Here is a 23,435-nt window from a genome sequence, read left to right as displayed (position 1 = left end):
TGTCTTGGTGACGTTTCGACGAGGTCCCACTCGTCATCTTCAGGCTGGTGTCTGTACCTGTACCCATGAAAATCTACAAAAACATCTACGAAAATCTACGAAAACATCTCTCTCTCTCTCTCTCTCTCTCTCTCTCTCTCTCTCTCTCTCTCTCTCTCTCTCTCTCTCTCTCTCTCTCTCCCTACCTATCTAACTACCTACCTATCTAACTACCTACCTACCTACGGAACATGGAAGCAAATTGCGACCACCAAGGGTGGTGAGACAGTTGTAACCTTGTCACTTTTTCCAAGGTCGTCCTAACTTAGAGCTGGTCATTTGCTAAATGTTGTTAAATGAACAGTTGTAAGTCAAGAACTACCACTAGAGATCTATGTGTTGCGGCGAAACCATCTATGCTGGGTTGGGGGGGGGAGGACTCCAAATATATGTTGTGGGTGATTGTTGTAGTTGTAGAGCTAGCCGTTGGCTTTTCAGGACCACGGAGAGCAGCCTTATGGCAAAGGTAGAGAATGGCCTTAGGTGCCCCAGTGAGACATTGAAAAGTTTCTTCCCTTCCCATAGAATAGAATAGAGCTGAAAGGGACCTTGGAGGTCATCTAGTCCAGCCCCCTGCTCAAGCAGGAGCACCTGTACCATTTGCAGATTTGAAATATTGGCAAACGTTAGCACATGAATCAGCTAGCAGGGAAATAATAACCAGCATAATATCCTGTTATATCCTATAGGGAGAGAGAGGTTTATAGCCCACATTCTATTTTCACCCCTTTTCTCCTTTTGCCACGCAGGGTCAGTCAAAGTGTGGAGCCTGTTGGTTGGTTCTGAGCCAATCCACCGGTACCGACACAACCAGAAGATTCAAGCCATGGCGCTTTCGGCTGAGGGGGCCACCGTAGCCACGGTCTCCGGCTTCCAGGTCAAAGTGGAAAGCGCCAACGACAAAGGATACTGGGGAACCGCGGCAGAGTTTGAGATTCAGAAGTGGGTGAGTCTCTTTTGTGAATTCACAGGAAAAGCCCTTGAAATGTGCTGGATTGCATCGCCTTTGGCCAATTAGCAAAGATCAATGCGCTGTGTTGATAAAGGAGCAAGGCGGCAGCTCAAAGGACTGATAGCAGAGAATATTTGCAACTTTCTCGCAGACATTTTACTACCTTACTAGGTAACCTCATCAATGCTAGCAAGGAGTGGGGTTGGCTTTCTGCTTATCTATTAGTGGCTTGCCCTGCCAGTCTTGGTGGTTCCTTAATTAGGCTGTTGTTTAGAGTTAGCTTTTAGGTCTGATTGGCTAGTTCCCCAACTGGAGTTCTGTTTACTGCTGGACTGTTGTTTTAGTGCTAACCTTGGTATTAATCTCTACTCATCTGGGTGTTGACTGCTGGTGAGGAGGTGTTTTGGTCTTTCTGTTTACTTTTTCATTGGGTCAAAAGGATCAGAGGAAGTTCTCTTTGGTGAATCCTCCATTTGAAAAAAACCCACCCAGATTATTCTGAACAGAGGTGGGCATGCTGGCTGGTCCATTGTATCTGGAATAGGCCAGGATGGGGTCATTGCGGTAGTAGTATCAAGCTCTTTGCTTTGACAGGCACTCTTTTATCAAAGTTTTCTTCTAATAAAGGAGAATATTTGTAGCTCAGGGTTGAAATGAAGGGTCCTTGGGGTTGTTTTCTTGCAGACGTGTCATTACCCAAACTAGGTAACGTCAACAGCACTCAACAATCTTAGCTCTCAGCACAGATGATGTGACCTAGTTGGGTAATGAAATGTCTGCAAGAAAACTACCAAGCTCAGAGAGCACCAAGGACCCCACAGTTGTCGTCGTCGTCGTCCTCTCTGTAAGGCCCATTTCCTCCTAGCACTGAAGATGTTACCTAGTTGGGTAATGAAATGTCTGCAAGAAAATATCCAAGCTCAGAGAGTACCAAGGACCCCACAGTCCTCCTCCTCCTCTCCCTATGGAGACGCTCCTCTTCCCTGTCATAGATTGAGAGAATTGAAACTCATGGCACTGAAGGCGCAAGGATAGCTATTTTGATGTTTTGGGGAGAAGTGGAAAGAATACTTTGGCAGGGAAAGATGTTTGAGACACAACACTCTCTTCACCCCGTCAACTCTTTTGCAGGTCAGCCTACTCTGTCTTGTGCCCCCTACTTCGGGCTGCCCAGGTGCGGTAGTAGCAGCGGAGGACACAATCTACTACTTGAAGGAAGGAGAGCCAGCTCAAGTCCTGCATTCTGTCTACGGCCAGCCCGTCACATGCCTGGACGTCTCAGCCAGCGAGGTGGCGTTTGGCGTCAGAGGCTTCGGCTGGTTGATTAATGAGACCAACAAGGTACTTACTTGGGTGCCCTAAAATGTTTGACCTTGGCTTCTCTCTATTGCATATTGGATTGATGGGAGAGCTATTAAGCAGTGGGGCAGCCTATCTCCTGAAGTTATGGGTACTCGCATCGTTGGAGGATTTTAAGAGTGGGCAGCCATGTTTCCAGAACGTTAGGAGAGTCCCTGTGCTGAGCAGTAGTTGGAGAAGACCGCTAAAGTCCCTTCCAATTCTGGGACGGTACAAAATCTACTTAAGCTCAGCTAATATTGTTATGGCACCTTAAGCCTAATGAATTTCCATAGCATTAAGAGTTTGAAAGGCCATCGGTGCTGATCAACCACTGCTCAAGGCTGGTAGCTCAATGCAAGTTGCATCAACAGATGCTACCCTGCGTAAACCTTGCCATTTTTCTGGAGAATTGGTTTCCGCTATCAAAGCGTAATCCCCCTCGTATCGAATCGGAATCTTCTTTGGTTTACTTTAAATTCACTCCTCTCTATCCCACACTCTGGAAGACAGGTCTCAACCTCCTGGAGGTGATGAAAAACAAACCTTGGGGTCAAATGTCTCATTTAGAAATGTTAGGGCTGAGTTGTAGTCGTAAGTCAAGGACTATCTGTAGACAGTAATCCCGAAAAGGGAAGGGGGGGGAGAGAAATCCTTTTGTTGTGCTCCTGAGTGTCTTGGGCTGACTCCTGAGGTCATGATAATATGAGTTGGGGGGTTGGGGAGGGAGAGCCTGACGTCTCTCCAGCCTGAGGCTCATGGGCTTTGTGTTCCTACTTAGCTACATTGCTCGTTACAAATTGCTACCCCTGTCAAATCCGCGTTGTACTGCATCTGGAAGAGATTTCATCGCCGCCGCCGTAGCCTGAAGCAATTCACTTCTTTTCCTCAACCTCTTACTTCCTAAGGAGGACTAATAAATAATTGGAGCTAGGTGTGTGCAACGGCTTCAGCAGGACCATCGAAATGACCCAGGCTATATTGTTACTTATTTTTTTCTTTCACGCCAATTTTGCATCTCCATCCTTGTAGGCCGTGGGGCAGTTTACGTAGATTCAAAATAACAATGATCGTGAAGAAGAGAGGAGGAAGAGCAACGTGGATAAATTATTTGGCATGGGTTTTCATAACTTTCGTACGGTATTTCCCAAACCTGTACTCCTAAACCGCCTTTTGCACGCCGATGTGCAGTGTTAAGAGAAAAATCAAGGCTAAGATGCATGCATGCAAAGGAACGCGACATACAAATGCGCACGTTAGGGAGCGCTAATGTATCTATAATGCATGAAAGGTACATTAAAATGTGTACAGTGCAATAAAGGTGCATTAAAACATAGGTGGATTTTTATTAGTATGCTGAATTTGCAAACTGGACTAAGACCAGTTTGCGGCCTGGAAGAATAAAGCAGCTGAATAAATTCAAATGGACAGATTCCCGATCTATAAGTTTTATTAGGTGCAGGATCCAGCTTCTTACGTATCTTATTTTTCTTTTAAACACAGCTCTTCCAGCTACAAATAGGTTGTTAAAGGTTTATGAGCAATGCTCGTCGACGTTTTAAAAGACAGAAGCTAACTCAATCAATTCAGATGTTTGCTTGCTTGTTTATTTCCATAAGCTTCTAACTGGCATCATAAAGGCAGACCGATCAAATATGCAGCCTCAGTTTAAACAAAATAAAAGTTGCGTCCGACAAGTTTCTCCTAAACGGGGCACAAAAAATACCCGTGGCAGAACTGGAACGGCTGAGTTGCAAACTTCCAAAGTTGGCTAAATACAGGTAATCCTTGACTTTCAGCAGTTCATTTATTTTATTTTTTTTAATTTTTATTACATTTATATCCCGCCCTTCTCCGAAGACTCAGGGCGGCTTACAAGCTTAGCAGTAGCCTTCATTCTATGTATATGCCTGCTTGTTAGGGCTTTCACACACACCCCCCAGCGGCATTTTTACAAAGTCAGCTTATTACCCCCAACAATCTGGGTCCTCATTTTACCTACCTCGGAAGGATGGAAGGCTGAGTCAACCTTGAGCGAGTCAGGTTTGAACTCCTGGCAGTGACCGTTTGAAAGTTTAAACGGCACTGAAAAAAGTGACTTACGGCCATTTTTCACACTTACGACCTTTGTAGCAGCCCCATGGTCAAGTGATCAAAATTCAGACGCTTGGCAACTGGCTCACGCTTAACGACCGTTGCTGTGTCCCGGGATCACGTGATCCCCTTTTGGGATCCTTTGACAAGCAAAGTCAACGGGGATGCCAGCTTTGCTTAACAACCGTGTTGCTAACTTAATAACTGCAGTGGTTCGCTGTGGCAAGAAAGGTCGTAAAATGGGGCAAAATTCCGGCAACAAATGTTTCACTTAGCAACAGAAATTTTGGGCCCAATTGTGGTCATAAATTGTAACTGTAACGTCGACCAAGGGCTTAGGTATGAAAATGTTACTTTAGATTATTTTATGTATGTATGTATTAAAATGATTTACACGGCTGGCCACCTTGCAGGAGCAGCTCAGGGCTAAAAAGTCAACACAAATTAATATTAGAACACGGCGCGACAGCCGAGGACAATACAGGGCATCCATAAATCACCTTCAGCCTCACGGGTTCAATTAACCTGCCCACCTGTGCCCAGGTAGGCTTCCATATTTTTAAAGCTTTCTGAAATGCCAGCAGAGGCTGGGCCAATCAAATCTCCAGAGAATACAGTCAAGAGGTACCATATAATAAGCATCCTACCGCTAAGAGTTGGTCTTATCCCAAGGGTTGTATATCAAAAGTTGAACATGCAGGAATGTGTTGTGGCAGACATGTCAAACACAAGGCCCGGGGGCCAGATCCGGCCCGCGAAGTGGTTTCATGTGGCCCGCGAAGCCATCCTGGAAACAGTGAGGGAACGGCCCCCGCTGCCTTGGCCCTGGCCCAGAGACCCTCCTCCTGCCAGAGACCCTCAGATCTGTCCCACTCCTGCCCAGGCCCCCCAACGATGTAGAGCTGGCCATGCCCACCCAGTAGGCCATACGCACTCTAGCCACGCCCACCCAGTAGGCCACGCCCACCCAGCCCCTTGAGGGCAACCGCCATGCTGATGTGGCCCTCAATGAAATTGAATTTGACACCCCTGTGTTGTGGGGAGCCACAATAGCTCAGCGGCTAAGGGCGTTGAGCTTGTCCGCTTTGAAAGCTGACAGCCTGCATTTGAGACCCGCGCGATGGGGCGAGCTCCCATCACTAGCTCCAGCTCCTGCCCATCTAGCAGTTTGAAAGCATGCAAATGCGAGTAGATAAATAGGTACCACTTCGCTGGGAAGGCAACAGCAATCCCTTTAATCAAAATGCAATTCGGATTTCTCGATCCCGTCTTCCTTAAGAATTCAAGCCCACTCCTTGGCGAGGTGTGATTCATCTCTCCGCCAATTTCGTCCTCGATTTTCATAGCCGAGACCTTGGGTGAACCTCCAGGTTCTAGCTGAAGAGTTCCACCACCACCACCACCAGCCCCAGTATAAGAGACCTATGGGGCCCTCCCAGTTGCCTCTCTAGGTGTCTGTGTGATCTCCAAATAGATTCCAGGTTTGAGTGCCTGTTGGACAGATGGCTTCTGGGTGGTGCAAACCCTCTTTATTTTAATCAGGGAGATGGAGCTGAAACAGCCCAGACAGCCGGGTTGGGTTTGACAAGAACAGGGGCTTGTTGGCATTGCCACACTGGCTGACATCACACTGAAAACTAATTACTAATGTCTATTATGATAATTATTCCCCAGACACAAAGGGACTTTGCACGGGTGGATTAATGTGGTCAGAAGTCAATGATTTTTCCCTAGATTGCTACAGAAGATGTATCGGTACTTTTTGGCACTCTTCTGGGTGGGATGAGAAACACACACACACACACACACACACACACACACACACACAAACGTTCAGGCATTAGGTTGTGTGTTGCCAGGCTAGTATTCAGCACGTCTGTCCAAAGCATTAGATGCGCTGGATCAGTGTTAAGTGGGTGCTGCGATTCTTCCACATGACTGAAACCGCCACACACACACACACACACCCTTTTTTAATGTTGTTTTATAGCCCATCAAGTAATTTTCATTTGGCTAATTTACCCAACTGGACCATCTCCATTCTGCTCCAAATGCATCTGCCCCTTTCTGCAAGAGCAATACGTTTTGATTTTGAGAAACTCTCAAAGCTAGCTATTTCATTTAAAAGAATTGTTTTTAATCTTTGGCTCCCGATTACGTTCTCGCCCTACTGCCCAAGCGGGTTCAAAATAATCACACACACAGACACACACACACACACAAATGCACCTTTAAATGTTCAGCCCTACCTAAAAATGATGTGGAATTGCATCCCCCAATTCATCCACGAAAGAGTTTTGACAGCCTTTTCCTAAGCCCATTGGTAACGCCGGGAATCGTATTCATTTCTTTTCCGAAAGAAAACGCAAAATGTGCAGGCTGTGATTCCTAAAGTCCTTTTTGCACTGACGTCCAGAGTCCAGGTTGACCCTGTTCCTTAAAAACCAGAATCTCCACCTGGCCGCTGAATAGCCTCCTTAATTCAAGACGCACAATCAGGGCCTCACACCTCATCCACCCATCATCCCCCACGTCCAGCGTCAGACCTCCTGCTCCAATCTGTTCCCTTAGGGAAGACATGATGGTAGCACTCTTCCAACATCTCAGGGGCTGCCCCAAAGAAGAGGGAGTCAAGATATTCTCCAAAGCGCCCGAAGGCAGGACAAGAAGCGACGGATGGAAACTGACCAAGGAGAGAAGCAACCTGGAACTAAGGAGAAATTTCCTGACTGTCAGAACCACTAACCAGTGGAACAGCTTGCTTTCCAGAAGTTGTGTGTGCTCCATCATTGGAAGTTTTTAAGAAGAGACTGGACAGCCATTTGTCTGAAAGGGTACAGGGTTTCCTGCCTGAGCAGGGGGTTGGACTAGAAGACCTCCAAGGTCCCTTCCGGCTATCCTGTCCTATCCACCCGCTCTATCAAGGTGGTTCCAAAATTCCCAAATAAATAAGGCGTCCCACCCTCATCCATCCTCTTCCTGCTCTTTTTCATCTGGAGCAAAAAAATAAATAAATGAATTTGGCTACCTCTGTTTCGCATCCAATAGACGTTTGCCTCTTCCCCACCTCCTCTGGCTTGGCTGGGTTCCCCGCTTGGCAGGACAGACCCTCCGAGGATCCCGGGCACAAACATCAGAGACTGCAGGTGCTCTGGCACCGCTCTGCACCCCTGGCCTGGCCCTGCTTGGCAAAAACACCTCTTGAGTCGATGGCTTTGACTCTCTTCTAGCCCCATCCTGAAAGCCTCAGCACAAAGCTAGGTACGAGGGGGAAGAGTTGGGGAGCATGGGTTTTGGGGTGGGGGTGGGTGCCCCGAGGCAGCCTGTTGACTCCAAAGACGTCCCGCAAGATCTCCCGAGTGCGTCTTTTTGATTGAACCCCTTTTGTGTGTAGCGTCACGTAGAAGCAACCCACTCCTTGAGGGCAAGGCGGTGTGTGTGTGCGTGCGTGCGTGTGTGTGTGCATCCACACCTGCCAGTGGGAAAAATCACCTTTCGAAGAGCATAAAATGCAGTTTTCTTCCCAGGCTAGGTTTTGTGGGGGTTTTTTCGTGGCAGGGAGTTGCAAGACAGACTGGCTGGCTGGTTGTCAAAAAATTACATCATATGGGAGTAAATTGCTTTTAAATCAAGCATCCATTATTCATGCATATTAACTGTTTTCTTCTCTTTCCCTCCCAAGTTTTTTTTAAATCCACACTTTTTTCTCTCTCTCTCTCTCTCTCGTTCCTCATTTTTCACCTAATCGTGTTTTTTTTAATCTTTTGCTCTCTCCTCTACTTGTCTCTTTTTTCCCTCTAGTCGGTTTTTCAAATTTTAGCTCATCTGTAGATCTATGATCAAACAGGATTGCTTTGCTAGAGAGAGTCCTTGACTTATAATCATTCGTCTGGAGACAGTTCGAAATTACATGGCACTTTAAAAAAGTGACTATCGGTCACTCCTCTGACTTAACAACCAGTGGTGGGATTCAAATAGGTGAACAACCGGTTCTCTGTGTGAATGCCGCTTCTGGAAGTCCATTCTGGGCCTGGACCACAAAAAAGTAGCTACCGGTTCTGCCGAAGTGGTGCGAACCGGCTGAATCCCACATTCTATTCTATTCCTATTCAATTCTATTCTTCATCCTTATTCTATTCTATTCTTCTATTCTTTTCTATTCTTCGTTTCTATTCTATTCTTCATCCTTATTCTATTCTATTCTTCTATTCTGTTCTATTCTATTGTTCATCCATCTTATTCTATTCTACTCTATTCTTCATCCTTATTCTATTCTATTATTCTATTCTTTTCTATTCTTCGTTTCTATTCTATTCTACATCCTTATTCTATTCTATTCTATTCTATTCTATTCTATTCTATTCTATTCTATTCTATTCTATTCTATTCTATTCTATTCTATTCTATTCTACATCCTTATTCTATTCTATTCTATTCTATTCTATTCTATTCTATTCTATTCTATTCTATTCTATTCTATTCTACATCCTTATTCTATTCTATTCTATTCTATTCTACATCCCTATTCTATTCTATTCTATTCTATTCTATTCTATTCTATTCTATTCTATTCTATTCTTCTATTCTATTCTATTCTATTCTATTCTATTCTATTCTATTCTTCTATTCTATTCTATTCTATTCATCCCATCCTATATTCTATTCTATTCTATTCTATTCTATTCTATTCTATTCTATTCTATTCTATTCTATTCTATTCTATTCTTCTATTCTATTCTATTCTATTCATCCCATCCTATATTCTATTCTATTCTATTCTATTCTATTCTATTCTATTCTATTCTATTCTATTCTATTCTATTCTATTCTATTCTATTCTATTCTATTCTATTCTATTCTATTCTATTCTATTCTATTTTATTCCTGTTCTATTCCTGTTCTATTCTATTCTATTCTATTCTATTCTATTCTATTCTATTCTATTCTATTCTTCTATTCTATTCTATTCATCCCATCCTATATTCTATTCTATTCTATTCTATTCTATTCTATTCTATTCTATTCTATTCTATTCTATTCTATTCTATTCCTGTTCTATTCTATTCTATATCGTTTCTCTTCTCTTCTCTTCTCTTCTCTTCTCTTCTCTTCTCTTCTCTTCTCTTCTCTTCTCTTCTCTTCTCTTCCCTTCCCTTCCCTTCCCTTCCGTGGTGGGATTCAAATATGTGAACAGCCATTTTCAAATCTTTGTGTCGGAAGTGGTGTGGCTGCAAGAAAAACTTCATTTGCAGAGTAATAGCCCAGCTCCTTATTCCTGTGCCCATTTTGTCTGTCCTATCCTGCCTTTCTGCCCAAGGCTAAAAGTTCCCAGTGACCAACTTTTATCCTGGCGAAGAGGTGGCATTAGGCTAATGCATCGCCTGAATGCTAGAGAAAGCCAAGCCATGAATAATTGATCCTACTCTCCTGTCTCACGATGAAGTCCCATTTGCCTCGGCCTTATTAAAAGAGCGAGCGAGGGGGTGAGACGGTAAAGGTCGTTAAGGGATTTGTAACATGGGAAGAATCGCCCACGAAATGGATGCTGTTGTGTTGTGTGTGCGTGTGTGTGTGTGTTTCCCCCCCTCATCTCCGAGGTCTTTAACTCAACCTCATGGTGAAGGCCGACTTAAGGCGTTCGGGGATATGTTGAATTACACAGTGTAAAACAGAATGGGAGTCAACTGGAGTCTGGAAATTTTTGATTTTGAGAGTTTGGAAGTTGTTGAGCTTAGGAAGGTGGGCATATCTGTTGGACAGAGATGGTCCTTGGCGAAAGGGCGTAGTCTAGACCAGAGGTCCCCAAACCCCGGTCTGTCAACTGGTTACCGGGCTGCGGCATGCCAGCAACCGGTCCACACAAACAAGCAAAGCCCCATCCATGGGGCCCAGGCAGCACACAAAACCACGCACTCACCGGTCCGTGGAAAAACCTCGCTCCACGGAACCGGGGGTCCCTGGTGCCCAAAAGGTTGGGGATCATGGGTGTAGAGCCCCAGGATGATTGACAGATTGATTTGTATCCCACCTTTATGATTGTCACTCAAGGCAGCAAGCATATCCCCCCACCCACCTTCCTTCTCTTTTCCCCGCAACAACAACCCTGTGAGGCGAGTTGGGTGCAGAGAGAGGGGCTGGCTCAAGGTCACCCAAACAGCTTTCATAGCTAAGGTGGGACTAGAACTGACGGTCTCCCGCTTCCTAGCCTGCTGCCTTAATCATCAATTGCCCCCCCCCAGTTGCAGCCTGCCACCGTCTTTGAATGCTAGGGATCGGCCTTGTATGAATACACCTTGAGAGACGTTGCTGATCATATTTGCTAAGCTCAGGGTCCACAAAAGGGAAGGGAAGTTTGGGAAAGACCGACCCTCAGAGCATCTGAAGAAGTTTTCCAACTCATAATATGACTTCACCCAAGCCCAGCCAATGTCATCAGAGAACAGGGATGATGATGATGGTAGCTTAACTCGGGCGACATTAGAACAGTATTTCTCAACCTTCAGACCTGTGGACTTCCAACTCCCAGAATTGCTCAGCCTCAGCTCGCTGAGGAATTCTGGGAGTTGAAGTCCAGGGTTCTTAAAAGATGCCAGATTTGAGAAACATGGCATTAGTAAAGCCAAGGCTTTTATCAACATACCACTGTATACATATACTGTCCCCAGAGTTTTTAACTAACCTGGCCTGTGTTCATCAGGCATCAACCCAGCTGGAGATGACCATCTTAACTAAATAATAATAATAATATAGTTCCAGATGGGCACCCCTCAAAACAGCCAAGCTCTGTTGTCTAGGATTAAAGCCAAGTTTTGACCACCATTGTTCCTTCCTTCTTCTATCCTTCTCATTCTCTGCTGTCTCTTTTCACGATTCGCCTGGGCGTTTCATTTCCTAATCAAATAAATGCGCTGCCCGGTTCCAGCTCACATGGACAAAAAGATAAATTTGCAGAAACCAAAGGCTGAGCCAAAGAAGTGATGTATGAAATTCAAGCTGCAGACTATCGCAGGTCCATCAGCCCCTGATATCTTTTCTGTGCTCATTTCTTTCAGATCCTGCTCTACAACCTGGAAACGCGGCAGTGTGTAACGCAACTTGGCGGTCCTTTGGGTGACTTCACGTGCCTCAACCTTCAGGAAAGTCCCCCCCACATGTTGGTAGCTGGAAATAAAGCCAGGAGGTAAATTTAAGATGGGGCGGGTTGCCTTGGGCGGGATGACATTTTTTAAAATTTCGGTGCCCAAAAGCAAGATGACGACACGGGAGGCAGTCAATCCAAGCATTTGCTTCCTGGTTTAGAAGTTGCACCTCCGTTTCCGAGTGTTTTCCATCTCCAAATGGTCGGAAATCACTCTTAATTTAGAGTGGTTGGAATTGGGAATGTCTAGTTTAATGAGGAGAAGAAGGAGGGGAGACATGATAGCAGTCTTCCAGTATCTCAGGGGCTGCCCCAAGGAAGAGGAAGTCAAGTTATTCTCCAAAGCGCCTGAAAGAAGGAAAAAGAAGCAACAGATGGAAACTAATCAAGGAGAGAAGCAACCTGGAACTAAGGAGAAACTTCCTGACAGTGAGAACAATTAACCAGTGGAACAACCTGCCTCCAGAAGCTTTGAATGTTCCAACACTGGAAGTTTTTAAGAAGAGACTGGACAGCTGTTTGTCTGAAACGGTATAGGGTTTCCTGCCTGAGCAAAGGGTTGGACTAGATGACCTCCAAGGTCCCCTCCAACTCTCTTAGTCTGTTCTATTCTTAAGTGACCATTCCAACTTACAATGGCCCTGAAAAAGAGTGATTTACAGCCAACGGTTGCACTTAGCGGCCATTGCAGCATCCCCATAGTCAAAATTCAGGCATTCGGCAACCAGAATGTATTTACGACAGTTGCCAGCTCCCGAGGTCATGCAATGACCATTTGTGATCTTCCGACAAGCAAAGTCAATGGGCAGACTGGATTCACTTAATGACACACAAACACACACACACACACACCGATTCACTTAACGGCAGTGCTTAACAGCTGTGGCGGAAAAAAAATATTTTGGAATCAATGCTTGATTTAGAATAGAATAGAGCCGGAAAGGACCTTGGAGGTCTTCTAGTCCAGCCCCCTGCTCAAGCAGGAGAACCTATACCATCTCAGACAGGTGAATGTCTACTCTCTTGTTAAAAATCTCCAGTGAGGGAGCGCCCACGATTTCTGGAGGCAAAGCTGTTCCACTGGTTGATTGTCCTCGCTGTCAGGTAGTTTCTCCTTAATTCCAGGTTGCTTCTCTCCTTGATCAGTTTCCAACCACTGTTTCTCATCCTTCCCTCTGGTGCTTTGGTGAACAACCTTGTGGCAGCCCCTCAGATACTGGAATAACTGCTATCCTGTCTCCCCTATTTCTTCTTTTCTTTAGACTGGCCAAACCCAAGTCCCGCAGCCGTTCTTCGTATGTTTTAGCCTCCAGGCCTTTGATCGTCTTAGTTGTTCTTCTCTGATTTTTTTTTTCCCAAACTCTCAACATCTTTTTTTGGGATACGGTGACCAAAATTGGCTGCAGCAATCCAGGTGCGGTCTTACTAGGGCTTTATAAAACGGTAAGATTACTTTGCGTGACCTTGATTCTACGCCTCTTGTTTTATACAGCCCAGGATCGCATTAGCTCTTTTGGTTGCTGCCGCACACGGCTGGCTCGCAAGTCAAGCGATCGTCCACGAGGACTCCAAGGTCCCTCTCACAGTTAACTCTTTTTGAGCCATGTCTCGCCCAGTCTGTCTGTGTGCCTTTGGCTTTTCCTGCCTAAGCTGGATTAAGTAGTGCTACCTTTGCCTCTGATGAGGAGAGAAGAGTCCCGGCGTTCGCTTTGCAGCAGAACGGGGGATTGGGACCCTCACCCTTCTTATTCCCAGCCATCGAAATAAACTTCCTCCCAGAACTCCACGCAGGAATCTGGACGTTGGTGCAAAGCAGGGCCTCCCCTGCCCGGCCAGCCAGTCGTGGAGGCCTGGGAGACAAGACAGGCTGGGAAGACTTTGGAAAACAACTCGGCAGCGTCTTTGTTTTCCCTGGGCATCAGTGCCTGGAAGCTCGCTCCTTGCTAATGAAGCCACAAAGCCTCAGCCAGGGCTCGTGAAATCTGAAGGCAGGCTTATTAGCATACGCGGCGCCAGCGGGCAGCGAGCCAGGCCCGGCGCAGGCTGTCAGGAACGGGGCTGGAAGCCGCCTGCCGGTGCCCAGGACCAAGTTTTGCAGCGCTTTCTCCTCCCTCGGAGTCGGAGGAAGAGGGAGGCGAGCTTTTTGTCGACTCCATCTGTGGATGTTCTGACAAGCGGTGCACGGCGGAGGTGTCAGGAGAGCCCCATCCCGTCCCTTCTTCCTCCTTCCAACCTGTCAGATGGTTCCCGCACGGCTGGAGACCCTGTCGTCTTTTTTGCTCTAATTGTCTGAATAGAGTTGTTCGCAGGCGCCCGCCGAGTGGCTTCGTTAAAGGAGGCTAAAGGGAGGGCTGATTTTCTGGATCAGAGCAGGAATGCGGAACAATAGAAGCTCTGGCACCGCACCTGCTCTCCTTGGTGGGCTCCAGTACACAAGTTCTCTTCCTCCTCCTCCTCCCAGACAAAACTGGGTTATGGCTTAAGCCTTAACGCATTGCTTAAACCAAGATACAGATAAGCAAGCTGATGTATTTCAGGTGTTATGGATTGGAATTTCCACCATTCCTTGTCGTTGGCCCTCCTGTCTGAAACTGGTGGATGTTGAAGACCAAAACATCTGCAACACATCAGGTTGCCTGTTTGTTGGGCAGTTTGTTTGGTGAAAGTTTAGAAACCACATGTTCAGTGTCTCCTTCCTTCCTTCCTTCCTTCCTTCCTTCCTTCCTTCCTTCCTTCCTTCCCTCCCTCCCTCCCTCCCTCCCTGTCTCTGTAGTGGCAGTCCTTCTTCCTGACCTGGGTGATAAGAGTCCCACACCCCCAGGCTAGAGAAGGTTGACCTCCAACATGCCTCTGGAGCGTAATTTACAAAGACGCTTCCCATTAATCCTCCCGCCCAGGGTTCTGCTCCCAATGGATTGCATGAAATCATACATTGATTTCTCATTTTGATAAAGCCCGAGACGATGATCCCAGCAGAAGCCGTTGATTGGCTCTTCATAAGCACCAGGATCCTCGGTTGGCAAGCCCAAGAGATTCAACCGTCGTGTCAGATTGGGTTAGCTTCTGGATCATTTGGGTTTCCCTTTTTAATGTAGGCAGTTAAGAGGCGGTGACGGCTGCTGGCTTTAGAAGGGAATTAAGACATATTCCCAGATGGATGTGGACCGTTGCTGATTCCTCCTTGCAGGTGCTAAGTGGAACTGCCATATTCAGATCTAGTTTACCTTGATTGCTGTGGAATGACTCCAAGGGAGGATCAATCGCCAGAAACCTCTTGCTGGCTCGGAAGGAGGAGAATACTAGTTCACACAAAGCTTTTCTTTGAGCGGGGCGTCTTGATTTAACCCTGCAGTCTTTCCGCTTGATTTGGCCTCTCTTTTCAAGCCAACATTCCTTGCCCCAAAGATTCAAAAACTCTTCAGAGGTGTCACAGGGCAGAAAGAATAAGGTACAGGTAAGTCCCCGACTTAACGGCCACAATCGGGAGCAGAAGGTCCGTTGATAAGGAAGGCGGTTCTTAAGTGAGTTGAGCCCGATTTTATGAGCTTTCCCGCCTGGGTTGTTAAGCCAGTCGCTGCACTCGTTAAGGGAATCAGGCAGTCATTCAGCAGGGCAAGAAGCAACGGATGGAAACTCATCAAGGAGAGAAGCAAGCTAGGACTAAGGAGAAACTCCTCACCGTGAGAACAATTAACCAGTGGAACAGCTTGCCTCCAGAAGTTGTGGGCGCTCCATCCCTGGAGGCTTTGAAGAAACCGGACAGCCATTTGTCTGGAAGGGTAGAGGGTCTCCCGCTTGAGCAGGGGGTTCGGCTAGATGACCTCCAAGGTCCCTCCCAACTCTGCTGTTCTGAGCTCTATTCGGAATCTGACTTTCCTCCTTGACTTTGCTTGTCAGAAGCCCGTGGGAAGGTCCACGTGTGATCTTTCCCTTAACTGTTTTACAACTCCCGGGTTTTGCTTTGCAGGGTGATGGTGTACGACCGCCGCAGAAGCGACCCCGTCTCCTCGCTTTACGGACACCAATTGGGGGTCTCGGCGGTGCAGATGGACGACTGGAAGGTGGTCAGCGGGGGAGAGGAAGGGCTGGTCTGCGTGTGGGACCAGCGGATGGGCACCAAGCTCTGGGAAGTGCACGCCAGGTGAGACACACCCCCACCCCCACCCCCACCCCCACCCCGCTTCCTGGTTTCCAGTTTCTTGAACTTTTAACCCTCTGTGCATCGAATACTTATTGCAGGCGAAGTCAGGAGGAGATGGGTTATACTACAGGTGGTCCTCAATTTACGACAATCTCTGTCACTAAGTGAGACGTTTATTGAGTTTTGCCCCATTTTACGGCCTGCCTTGCCACCGTCGCTAGGGGAATCACTGCAGCTGATAAGTCACTAACCCGGTTAAGCGAACCCGGCTTCCCCCATCGACTTTGCTCGTCAGAAGGTCGCAAGCGGTCACACGACCCTGGGACACTGCAGCCGTCATAAACACGAGTCAGTGGTGTCAAGCGGCCGAATTTTGATCCCGTGACCCTGGGGAGGAGGCTGCAGCCGTCCCAAAGGTTGAAAGGCTGTCCTAAATCACGTTTTCCCAGTGCCGTTGTAACTCCAAACGGTCGCTAAAGGAACTGCCGTAAGTTGAGGACCACTTGGATAGAGAGAAAGGGAAAACCGAATCGCTTCAATCGATCCTAGGGGTTGACGGCTGCCCAGGCTTCAGTCTGGGATCGCAGCTGCCCTGTTTGCTGTACAGATGATCCTCCACTTACGACGTTCGTTTAGCCACCTGTGACTTACGGCCAGCAGCATCCCCATGTCCACATGATGGGAACCCCTGGCAACTTACCACGGTCGTAGCATCCCGGAGTCACCTGGCCGCCCATCCCTGACCTACCCAGAGAGCTTCCGGCATGGAGGAAACTGGATTGGCTGAACCACCGCGGCAAAAAGTCATGAAAATTGGGTGTGACTCAGTGGACGGCCACATCCCTTAGTGACGAAAGCGCCATTCCCAACTGTGGCCGTACGTCGAGGACTTACCTGCATATTTGTAAGGTCCTTGAGTTACAGCCAACTGTTTTTCTGCCCTTATTCCATTTCCTGCTCCTCCGGCTGCATGTCAGAAAAGCTCCACTAGAGGGCGCCCAACGCTCTTTTTTCTGCTTTTAGGTGCTGTCCTCTCTCTTTCTCTCTCTCTTACTCCACTTCTAAAAGCAGAAAATATCTTTTCCTATGACTGGCACTCAAGTCTGGTGTTCCCTTCGAGATGCGGTGATTGGCATCACGAGGCAGGCGGCCTTGTGTTCACTGCGAGACACGTTATCCGCAAACTCTATTTTCCCACAGGTCAGCCTTCCAGAGTAGTCATGTAATTAATGCATAAGGACCAATAGAATGAGTCCTCCAGTGCAGGGGTCTTCAACCTCGGCCCTTTGATGACTGGTAGACTTCAACTCCCAGAATTCCTCAGCCAGCGTGCCGGGCTGAGGAATTCTGGGAGTTGAAGTCCGCAAGTCACCAAAGGGCCCAGGTTGAAGACCCCTGGCTTAAGCGTCTCCAGCCAGGCATGCTGAGGGAGATGGGGGTAGAGTTTAACAGACCTGTCGGCTTGCAGCAGTAACTTGAGACGGAAGGGACCTTGAGGTCATCTAGTCTAACCCACTACTCTCACAAGAGAGTACAGTAGTGTACTTGTATTTCTGATAAATGCCTATCCAGTTTCTTCTTAAAAGGCTCCAGGGAGGGAACACCCACAACTTCTGGAGGGGATTTAAGTTTAAAACCTTTAAAAAAAACCCCACTTCCCCGGATCAGCACAAGCCTCTCCAGGCAAAATTCAAAATGGTGTGTGTGTGTGGGGGGGATTTCCTTCCAGTAAGGCAGGGCTCTTGCAACTTGGCCCTTTTATGACTTGTGGATTTCAACTCCCAGAATGCCTCAGCCAGGCACTTCAACTCCCAGAATTCCTCAGCCAGGCACGCTGGCTGAGGCATTCTGGGAGTTGAAGTCCACAGTCCACATACAAGGGCCAGGCTGGAAGACCCCTGCAAAGGGGTCAGCAGAACCTGGGCTGGGTCTGGGCCAGGGAGAGGAGGAGGAGGACGAGGAGGCAGCAGCAGCCACAGGCTATCAATGTCAGGCAAAGGCAAACAAACCATCTTGCAAAGTGCTGCACTTACCAACACAAGCAGAAGCAGAGCAGTTCCCAAAAGGGATTACAAGCGGCAGAAGTAGAGTTCCACAGAGTAAGGAAAAAGAATATTTTAAAGTACCCACAGAAGTAATTCCAGCTCTCTAGTCCTCAAGCCCAGCAAGCAGCAGGGCTCCCACGCAGCTCCAGCCAAGCAAAAGCAAAAGCAAAAGCAAAAGAGATCTTGCAAAAATCAGCCAATCTGCTTCGGTCATGTGACCAGGCACAAAAAAAAAAAGTAACCCACTTCCGGCTTCTCCTCTCCAAGCCACGTGGCTGCAGAGTCCTGTTTTTGGTCGCGATTTTGCATGCCTAACTGTAAGTATCCTTTCTGAATTTATTCTTCTTTGTGAACACTCGCTAAATAAACGTTCAGACCTGGGGGAATTACCTGTATATAGCCATTTTTGTTAAAATTAAGAATAGGTCCCTTTCATTTTGGAAATGGGGAGTGGGAAGGGTTATTTTAAAAATAAAATAAATTCCTTGGGTTTTCTTTGCATTTGTTCCAATTTACTGTGCATTTGAATAACTGCCCCTTGGTTTTAATTAAACAGCCAGTTGCATTTAAACATGGAGACCTTGTTGAAGAGCCACTGAAGAACTCTGTGGCTCCCTTTTTTCCCCAGGCACCCAGTGGAAAGGGTTTTTTTTAAAATAAAATAAAATAAAATAAACTCCTAGGGTTTTATTTTGCATTTGTTCCTATTTACCATACACTTGAATAACTGCCCCCTGCTTTTAATTAAACAGCCAGTTGCATTTAAACATGGAGGCCTTGTGGAAGAGCCATTGATAGACTCTGTGGCTCCCTTTTTTCCCAGGCACCCAGTGGAAAGGTTTTTTTTTAATAAAATAATATAAAATAAACTCCGAGGGTTTTCTTTGCATTTGTTCCAATTTACTGTGCATTTGAATAACTGCCCCCTGCTTTTAATTAAACAGCCAGTTGCTTGTCTGCTGCATTCAAATATGGAGGCCTTGTTGAAGAGCCACTGATGGACTCTGTGGCTCCCTTTTTTCCAGGCACCCAGTGGAAAGGTTTTTTTTAATAAAATAAAATTAAAAAATGAACTCTTAAGGTTTTACTTTGCATTTTGTTCCAATTTACTGTGCACCCTGCTTTTAATTAAACAGCCAGTCACTTGTCCGCTGCATTTAAACATGGAGGCCTTGTTGAAGAGCCACTGATGGATTCTGTGGCTCCCTTTTTTTTCCCAGGCACCCAGTTCGCCACCTCCGCTTCAACTCCCACAGCCTCATCACGGCCAACATCCCCAATGAAAAGACTCCCCGAGGGGCCAGCATCACGGACGACGACTTGACCGCTCACCGAAGGTGAGAGCTGATCCTCATGGTCATAGTTTTTATCTCAACCAGCAGGACGCGCCCAGTGACACCAATTTCAGGGTTGCTAGACTACAATTCCCAGCAGGCTTAGCTAGACAATATTGCGGGACGCTGGGAGGCATTCTCCTAAGTTGGCCTTGCTCATTTTAAACCAAGGGTCTTCAAACTTGGCCCTTTTATGACTTGTGGACTTCAACTCCCAGAATTCCTCAGCCAGGTATGCTGATTGAGGAATTCTGGGAGTTGAAGTCCACAAGTCATAAAAGGGCCAAGTTTGAAGACCCCTGCCCTGGAGCAACGTTCTTCAATCTGGGCAACTTTAAGACGTGTGAACCAATTCCCAGAATTCCCCAGCCAGCTTGAATTTGAAGTGCAGACATCTTAACGTTGCCAAAGTTGGAAAGTTGCTCCAGAGGATTTTGAACTGCTGGGAACCAGGCTGGTTGAAAAGCACCCTGCTTATTTTCTTTTCCCTTTTCTCCCCTTGCTTCTCTCTGAACAGGCACAGAGGCATTATCTACGCTTACGAATTCTCCACAGACAGGCTGGTGGCAGAGAGCGTCCTTCCTATCTGCCGCTCCTCTTACAACGACGTGGCCGGCTACAGCTACAACATTGGCCTTGTGGTCCCCTATGACAACATCTAGGCAGGGTGGGAAGAAGGGAAGTCCAGCTGAGCTGGACCCTGGAGAAGGAGAACCCCGAGGATGGCGTTCCTGCAGACCTCTTTGGAGGGCTCGGAAGCCATAGGTTGGCCAAGCAGGTAGCAGAAGAGGGGGGACACATGGGGGTCTCCCCAAAGCTTTAATAACAGCGCTGTAGGAACGAAGAAGAGGTGGTGGCCAACAGGAACCATGATAGATAGGCAAGAATCAGGAGATGATAATAAAGGCTTTAGCCCAAGAATCAGGAGGTCGTAAGACAGGTTGTAGCCCACGTGTGCAGAGACCATCCTAGTGGAAGGGAGGGCTTCCATTCCTTGCACCTAGCTGAAATAGTTCAGTGCTGTCTTTCTGGAACAGGCGCCGATGCTACCTGCAACATCTGGAGATCTTAAGAAGAAAATGAGACTTTGGAAGCTTTTTTTCTTGTAAATAAAATATCTTTATTAAGTGTTGGTCTCGGGATCAGGGGGTTGGTGTGCTTGAAAATGGCTGTTTTATTGTCAGGGGTGCTTACATTAGGAGAAATCCCACATTAGGAGAAAATCCTGCCACAGGTAAGTCAAACACGTGTGTGTGTGTGAGTATCCTTTCTTCTCCAGCTCCGCTGGCACTTTGCCTAATCGCACTAGGACTGCCAAAGCAGCACCCATCCTTAACTGCCTGGGGCTGCTGGGAGTTGTAGTACATCTGTAACTTGGTGCAGCATGGGGATCTTTGCCTGATCCATTCTCTAGGCCAGTTTTTGCTGGCCTGGTCACAAGTCATCTTGTGGGGCCTCCCTGCTGGGTGGGCTAGGGCAGCTGCCAAACCAGCAGGGAGAGCACCATAGGTATTCCTCTCCTCAGCCATTGCAACATGGGCCAAGGATGATGGGACTTGGTGGCCAGAGAGAACTCGGAGATTTTGCAGTCCTTGTGCAATCAGGAGAAAAGTGACTGGTATATATGGGCAAAAGGGTCTTTTCTGGGCAACTTTAAATGTCCTTGTTTTCCTCACACCAATTGGGCTAATCCAGCAGTTTCCCCAAAGGAATCTTTCCAGAACAGGAAGATAGTTTTGGTATTTTGGAGGTATCCTGATGCCCCCCATCAAGACACTTCCTTTTCTAGGAACTTTCCTCTTGAAAACTTGCCGTAGAGGAAAATTGTGACATGCTGGGGGTCCCTGCATTGCCTATATATAGAGAGGCTATATATAGAGGCAATATATATCTCAGTGGAGCTGCAGAAGAAAGATGCACACATACAGGTGGATGTATATTGTGTATAGAGCCAGGGCAGTGTTTTGCAAACTTGTCAGATGTGGGGGACTTCAACTCCCAAGTAATTCTGGGAGTTGAAAGCCGTCCATCTTAAAGTGGGCAAGTTTGAAAAAGACTGCTCTAAGGTTACCCGATCTGGGCTGCAAAAACATGCTAGGCCACTAGAGGGTGCCAAATGCAGTTTGCTGCCCTCTAGTGGCTTTTTCTTTTGCAGCCCAGAGCTGGTAACCTTAGTATGGTATACACCCTAATATATGGTAATATGTAGATACATAAACATATACCATATATTAGGAAATATGCCTATTACTGTATGTGGCTGTGTACATTAACACAGTTGCATACAGTCATCTAGGCTAAGATCTATTGGGGCTTTCCTAATAGATCTTAGCCTATATTGCTCTATGTGTCTGTGTATCTTAACACAGAGCAATATAGGCTAAGATCTATTAGGAAAAAAGGCCCCAATAGACCTTAGCCTAGATGACTGTGTGCAAATGTGTTAATGTACACAGTCACATACAGTAATAGGGGTATGTCCCAATAAGTGGGAATGAACCGGACACACTGCGACTTAACTACATGGACCCTGTGGGGGGGGGAGGTGCTTATGTTTTGTGGGCTTGGGTGGTTTTGGGTTTTTTTTGGCCGCCTCGCTTCTCATCCAAGAAGCTTCTTCAGTTCTGGCTGACTGGTGAGGAATGGAAGGATTTATATTCTTTGCAGTCATCTGGTCCTTAGTACTCCAAAGGTCAGTCGCTAGCTCTCCAAGCCGTTGAAGCCACCTGGGGGTTTACCTGTACCCTCGGAGTCACCTGGATCAGTGTGGAGATGGGCCTGGGACCTTCTTGGGACTGCTGAAAGGACCGTGTTGGAGATGGGAGAAAGGTGGTGTCATATCCCTCCCCCTCTGTCGAGAGAGGCCTGTTGGGTTTTAACACAGATGACCTCTTTGGCCCCTCTTTCAAGCCAGGGGTCCTCTCCATCCAGAACAAGGACTTTGCTGCCTTCGTCTCTAAAATGCAGATGGACCACTGTTCCAAATGTGCTTTTCCAAGAGGCAATTGGACTTCCTTTGTTTTTCCTTGAAGTTTTGCTTGTCATCCAAGAAGCTTGGATGAACTGCTGAATTTTGTCCTGATGGGTTTATTCTCCTATGTTGTGCCATGCATTTGTGAACAAAACAACCACTTCACAAGCACATGGCACAACATAGGAGAACAAACCCATTAGGACAAGATTCATACTTCAACATTGAAGTATACAGAAAACCCACACAGTGTTTACATTCACTGGAGCAAAGACACAGAAGTCATCAGAATCCTAAACCACTGGGCTGAAGGTTTACCTACCGGCAAAGAGGGACAAGAAGGACTAAAACACATCGAAGAAGCCCTCAGAACCTGTGGCTATCCCAATTGAGCCTTCATCAAATCCAGATAAAGATCCAGTAGGATCCTTTGTCCCCCCCCCCCGGCCCCCAATAAGGACAAAAGAACAAATGAAGCAACATCAATCCATAAAGTGCAGGAATATCTGAAAAACTCAGGAGGATTTTCAACTAATTCAACGTACATACACACTTTCAACCCAAAAATACACTAAGGCAGTGTTTCTCCAAGCTTTGGCAACTTTAAGATGTGTGGACTTCAGGTCCCAGAATTCTTCAGCCACCATGCTCACTCAGGAATTCTGGGAGCTGAAGTTCACACATCTTAAAAAGTTGCCAAGATTGAGAAACTGCACTAAGGCAGAAGCTTGTCCACCCCAAGGATAAAATGCCTACATACAAATTGAGCAATGCAATATGTGCAGTAGAATGGAGTAAGACATTTACAGGTCTGTACATTGGAGAAACAAAACAAGCCACAAGTGCATGGCACAACCTAGGAGAACAAGCCCACCAGGACGAGATTTAGCGGTCCATCTGCATTTGAAAGACAAAGGCCACTCTTTCAAAGACAGCAAAGTCCACGTTCTGGATAGAGAGGACCGCTGGCTTGAAAGAGGGGTCAAAGAGGCCATCTGTGTTAAAACTGAATAGGCTTCTCTTGACAGAGGGGGAGGGATACGACACCACTTACCTCCTGTCTCCAACACGGTCCTTGCAGCAGTCCCAAGGAGGTCCCACGCCATCGCCACACTGGTCCAGGTGACCCCAAGGATACAGATGAACCCCCAAGTGGCCTCAACGACTCTTGAGAGCTAACGACTTACCTTTGGAGTACTAAGGACCAGATGACTGCAAAGAATATAAATCGTTCCATTCCCCACCAGTCAGTCAGAACTGAAGAAGCTTCTTGGATGAGAAGCGAAACGTTGGGGCATGTCTATATAAATATATACACATGCAGAGACTTGTTGGCATAATTAGTTTATTCCAGGAATAGACAAATTGTGTCTGTGTGTGCAT

At 46.8% G+C, this 23,435-nt stretch overlaps 1 protein-coding gene across 1 annotated transcript in view; it reads left to right on the top strand.

Moving 5' to 3' along the window:
* FBXW8 (F-box and WD repeat domain containing 8) overlaps positions 1-20,213 on the top strand; it is a 56,014-nt gene extending 35,801 nt beyond the window's left edge. Inside the window, exons 6-11 of the mRNA XM_081338743.1 lie at positions 789-985; positions 2,123-2,332; positions 11,476-11,603; positions 15,529-15,702; positions 18,968-19,084; positions 19,599-20,213. Of these exons, the coding sequence (XP_081194869.1) occupies positions 789-985; positions 2,123-2,332; positions 11,476-11,603; positions 15,529-15,702; positions 18,968-19,084; positions 19,599-19,743 (971 nt within the window). The 3' untranslated portion in view covers positions 19,744-20,213. The remainder of the gene's footprint in view (positions 1-788; positions 986-2,122; positions 2,333-11,475; positions 11,604-15,528; positions 15,703-18,967; positions 19,085-19,598) is intronic.
* The last annotated feature ends 3,222 nt before the right edge of the window (positions 20,214-23,435 follow it).

The sequence above is a fragment of the Vipera berus genome, assembly GCF_964194415.1.
Source record: "Vipera berus genome assembly, chromosome: 14".
Lineage (NCBI taxonomy): Eukaryota > Metazoa > Chordata > Lepidosauria > Squamata > Viperidae > Vipera > Vipera berus.
Note: the sequence above shows the minus strand (reverse complement) of the source record. Positions and strands in the feature narration are given on the sequence as shown.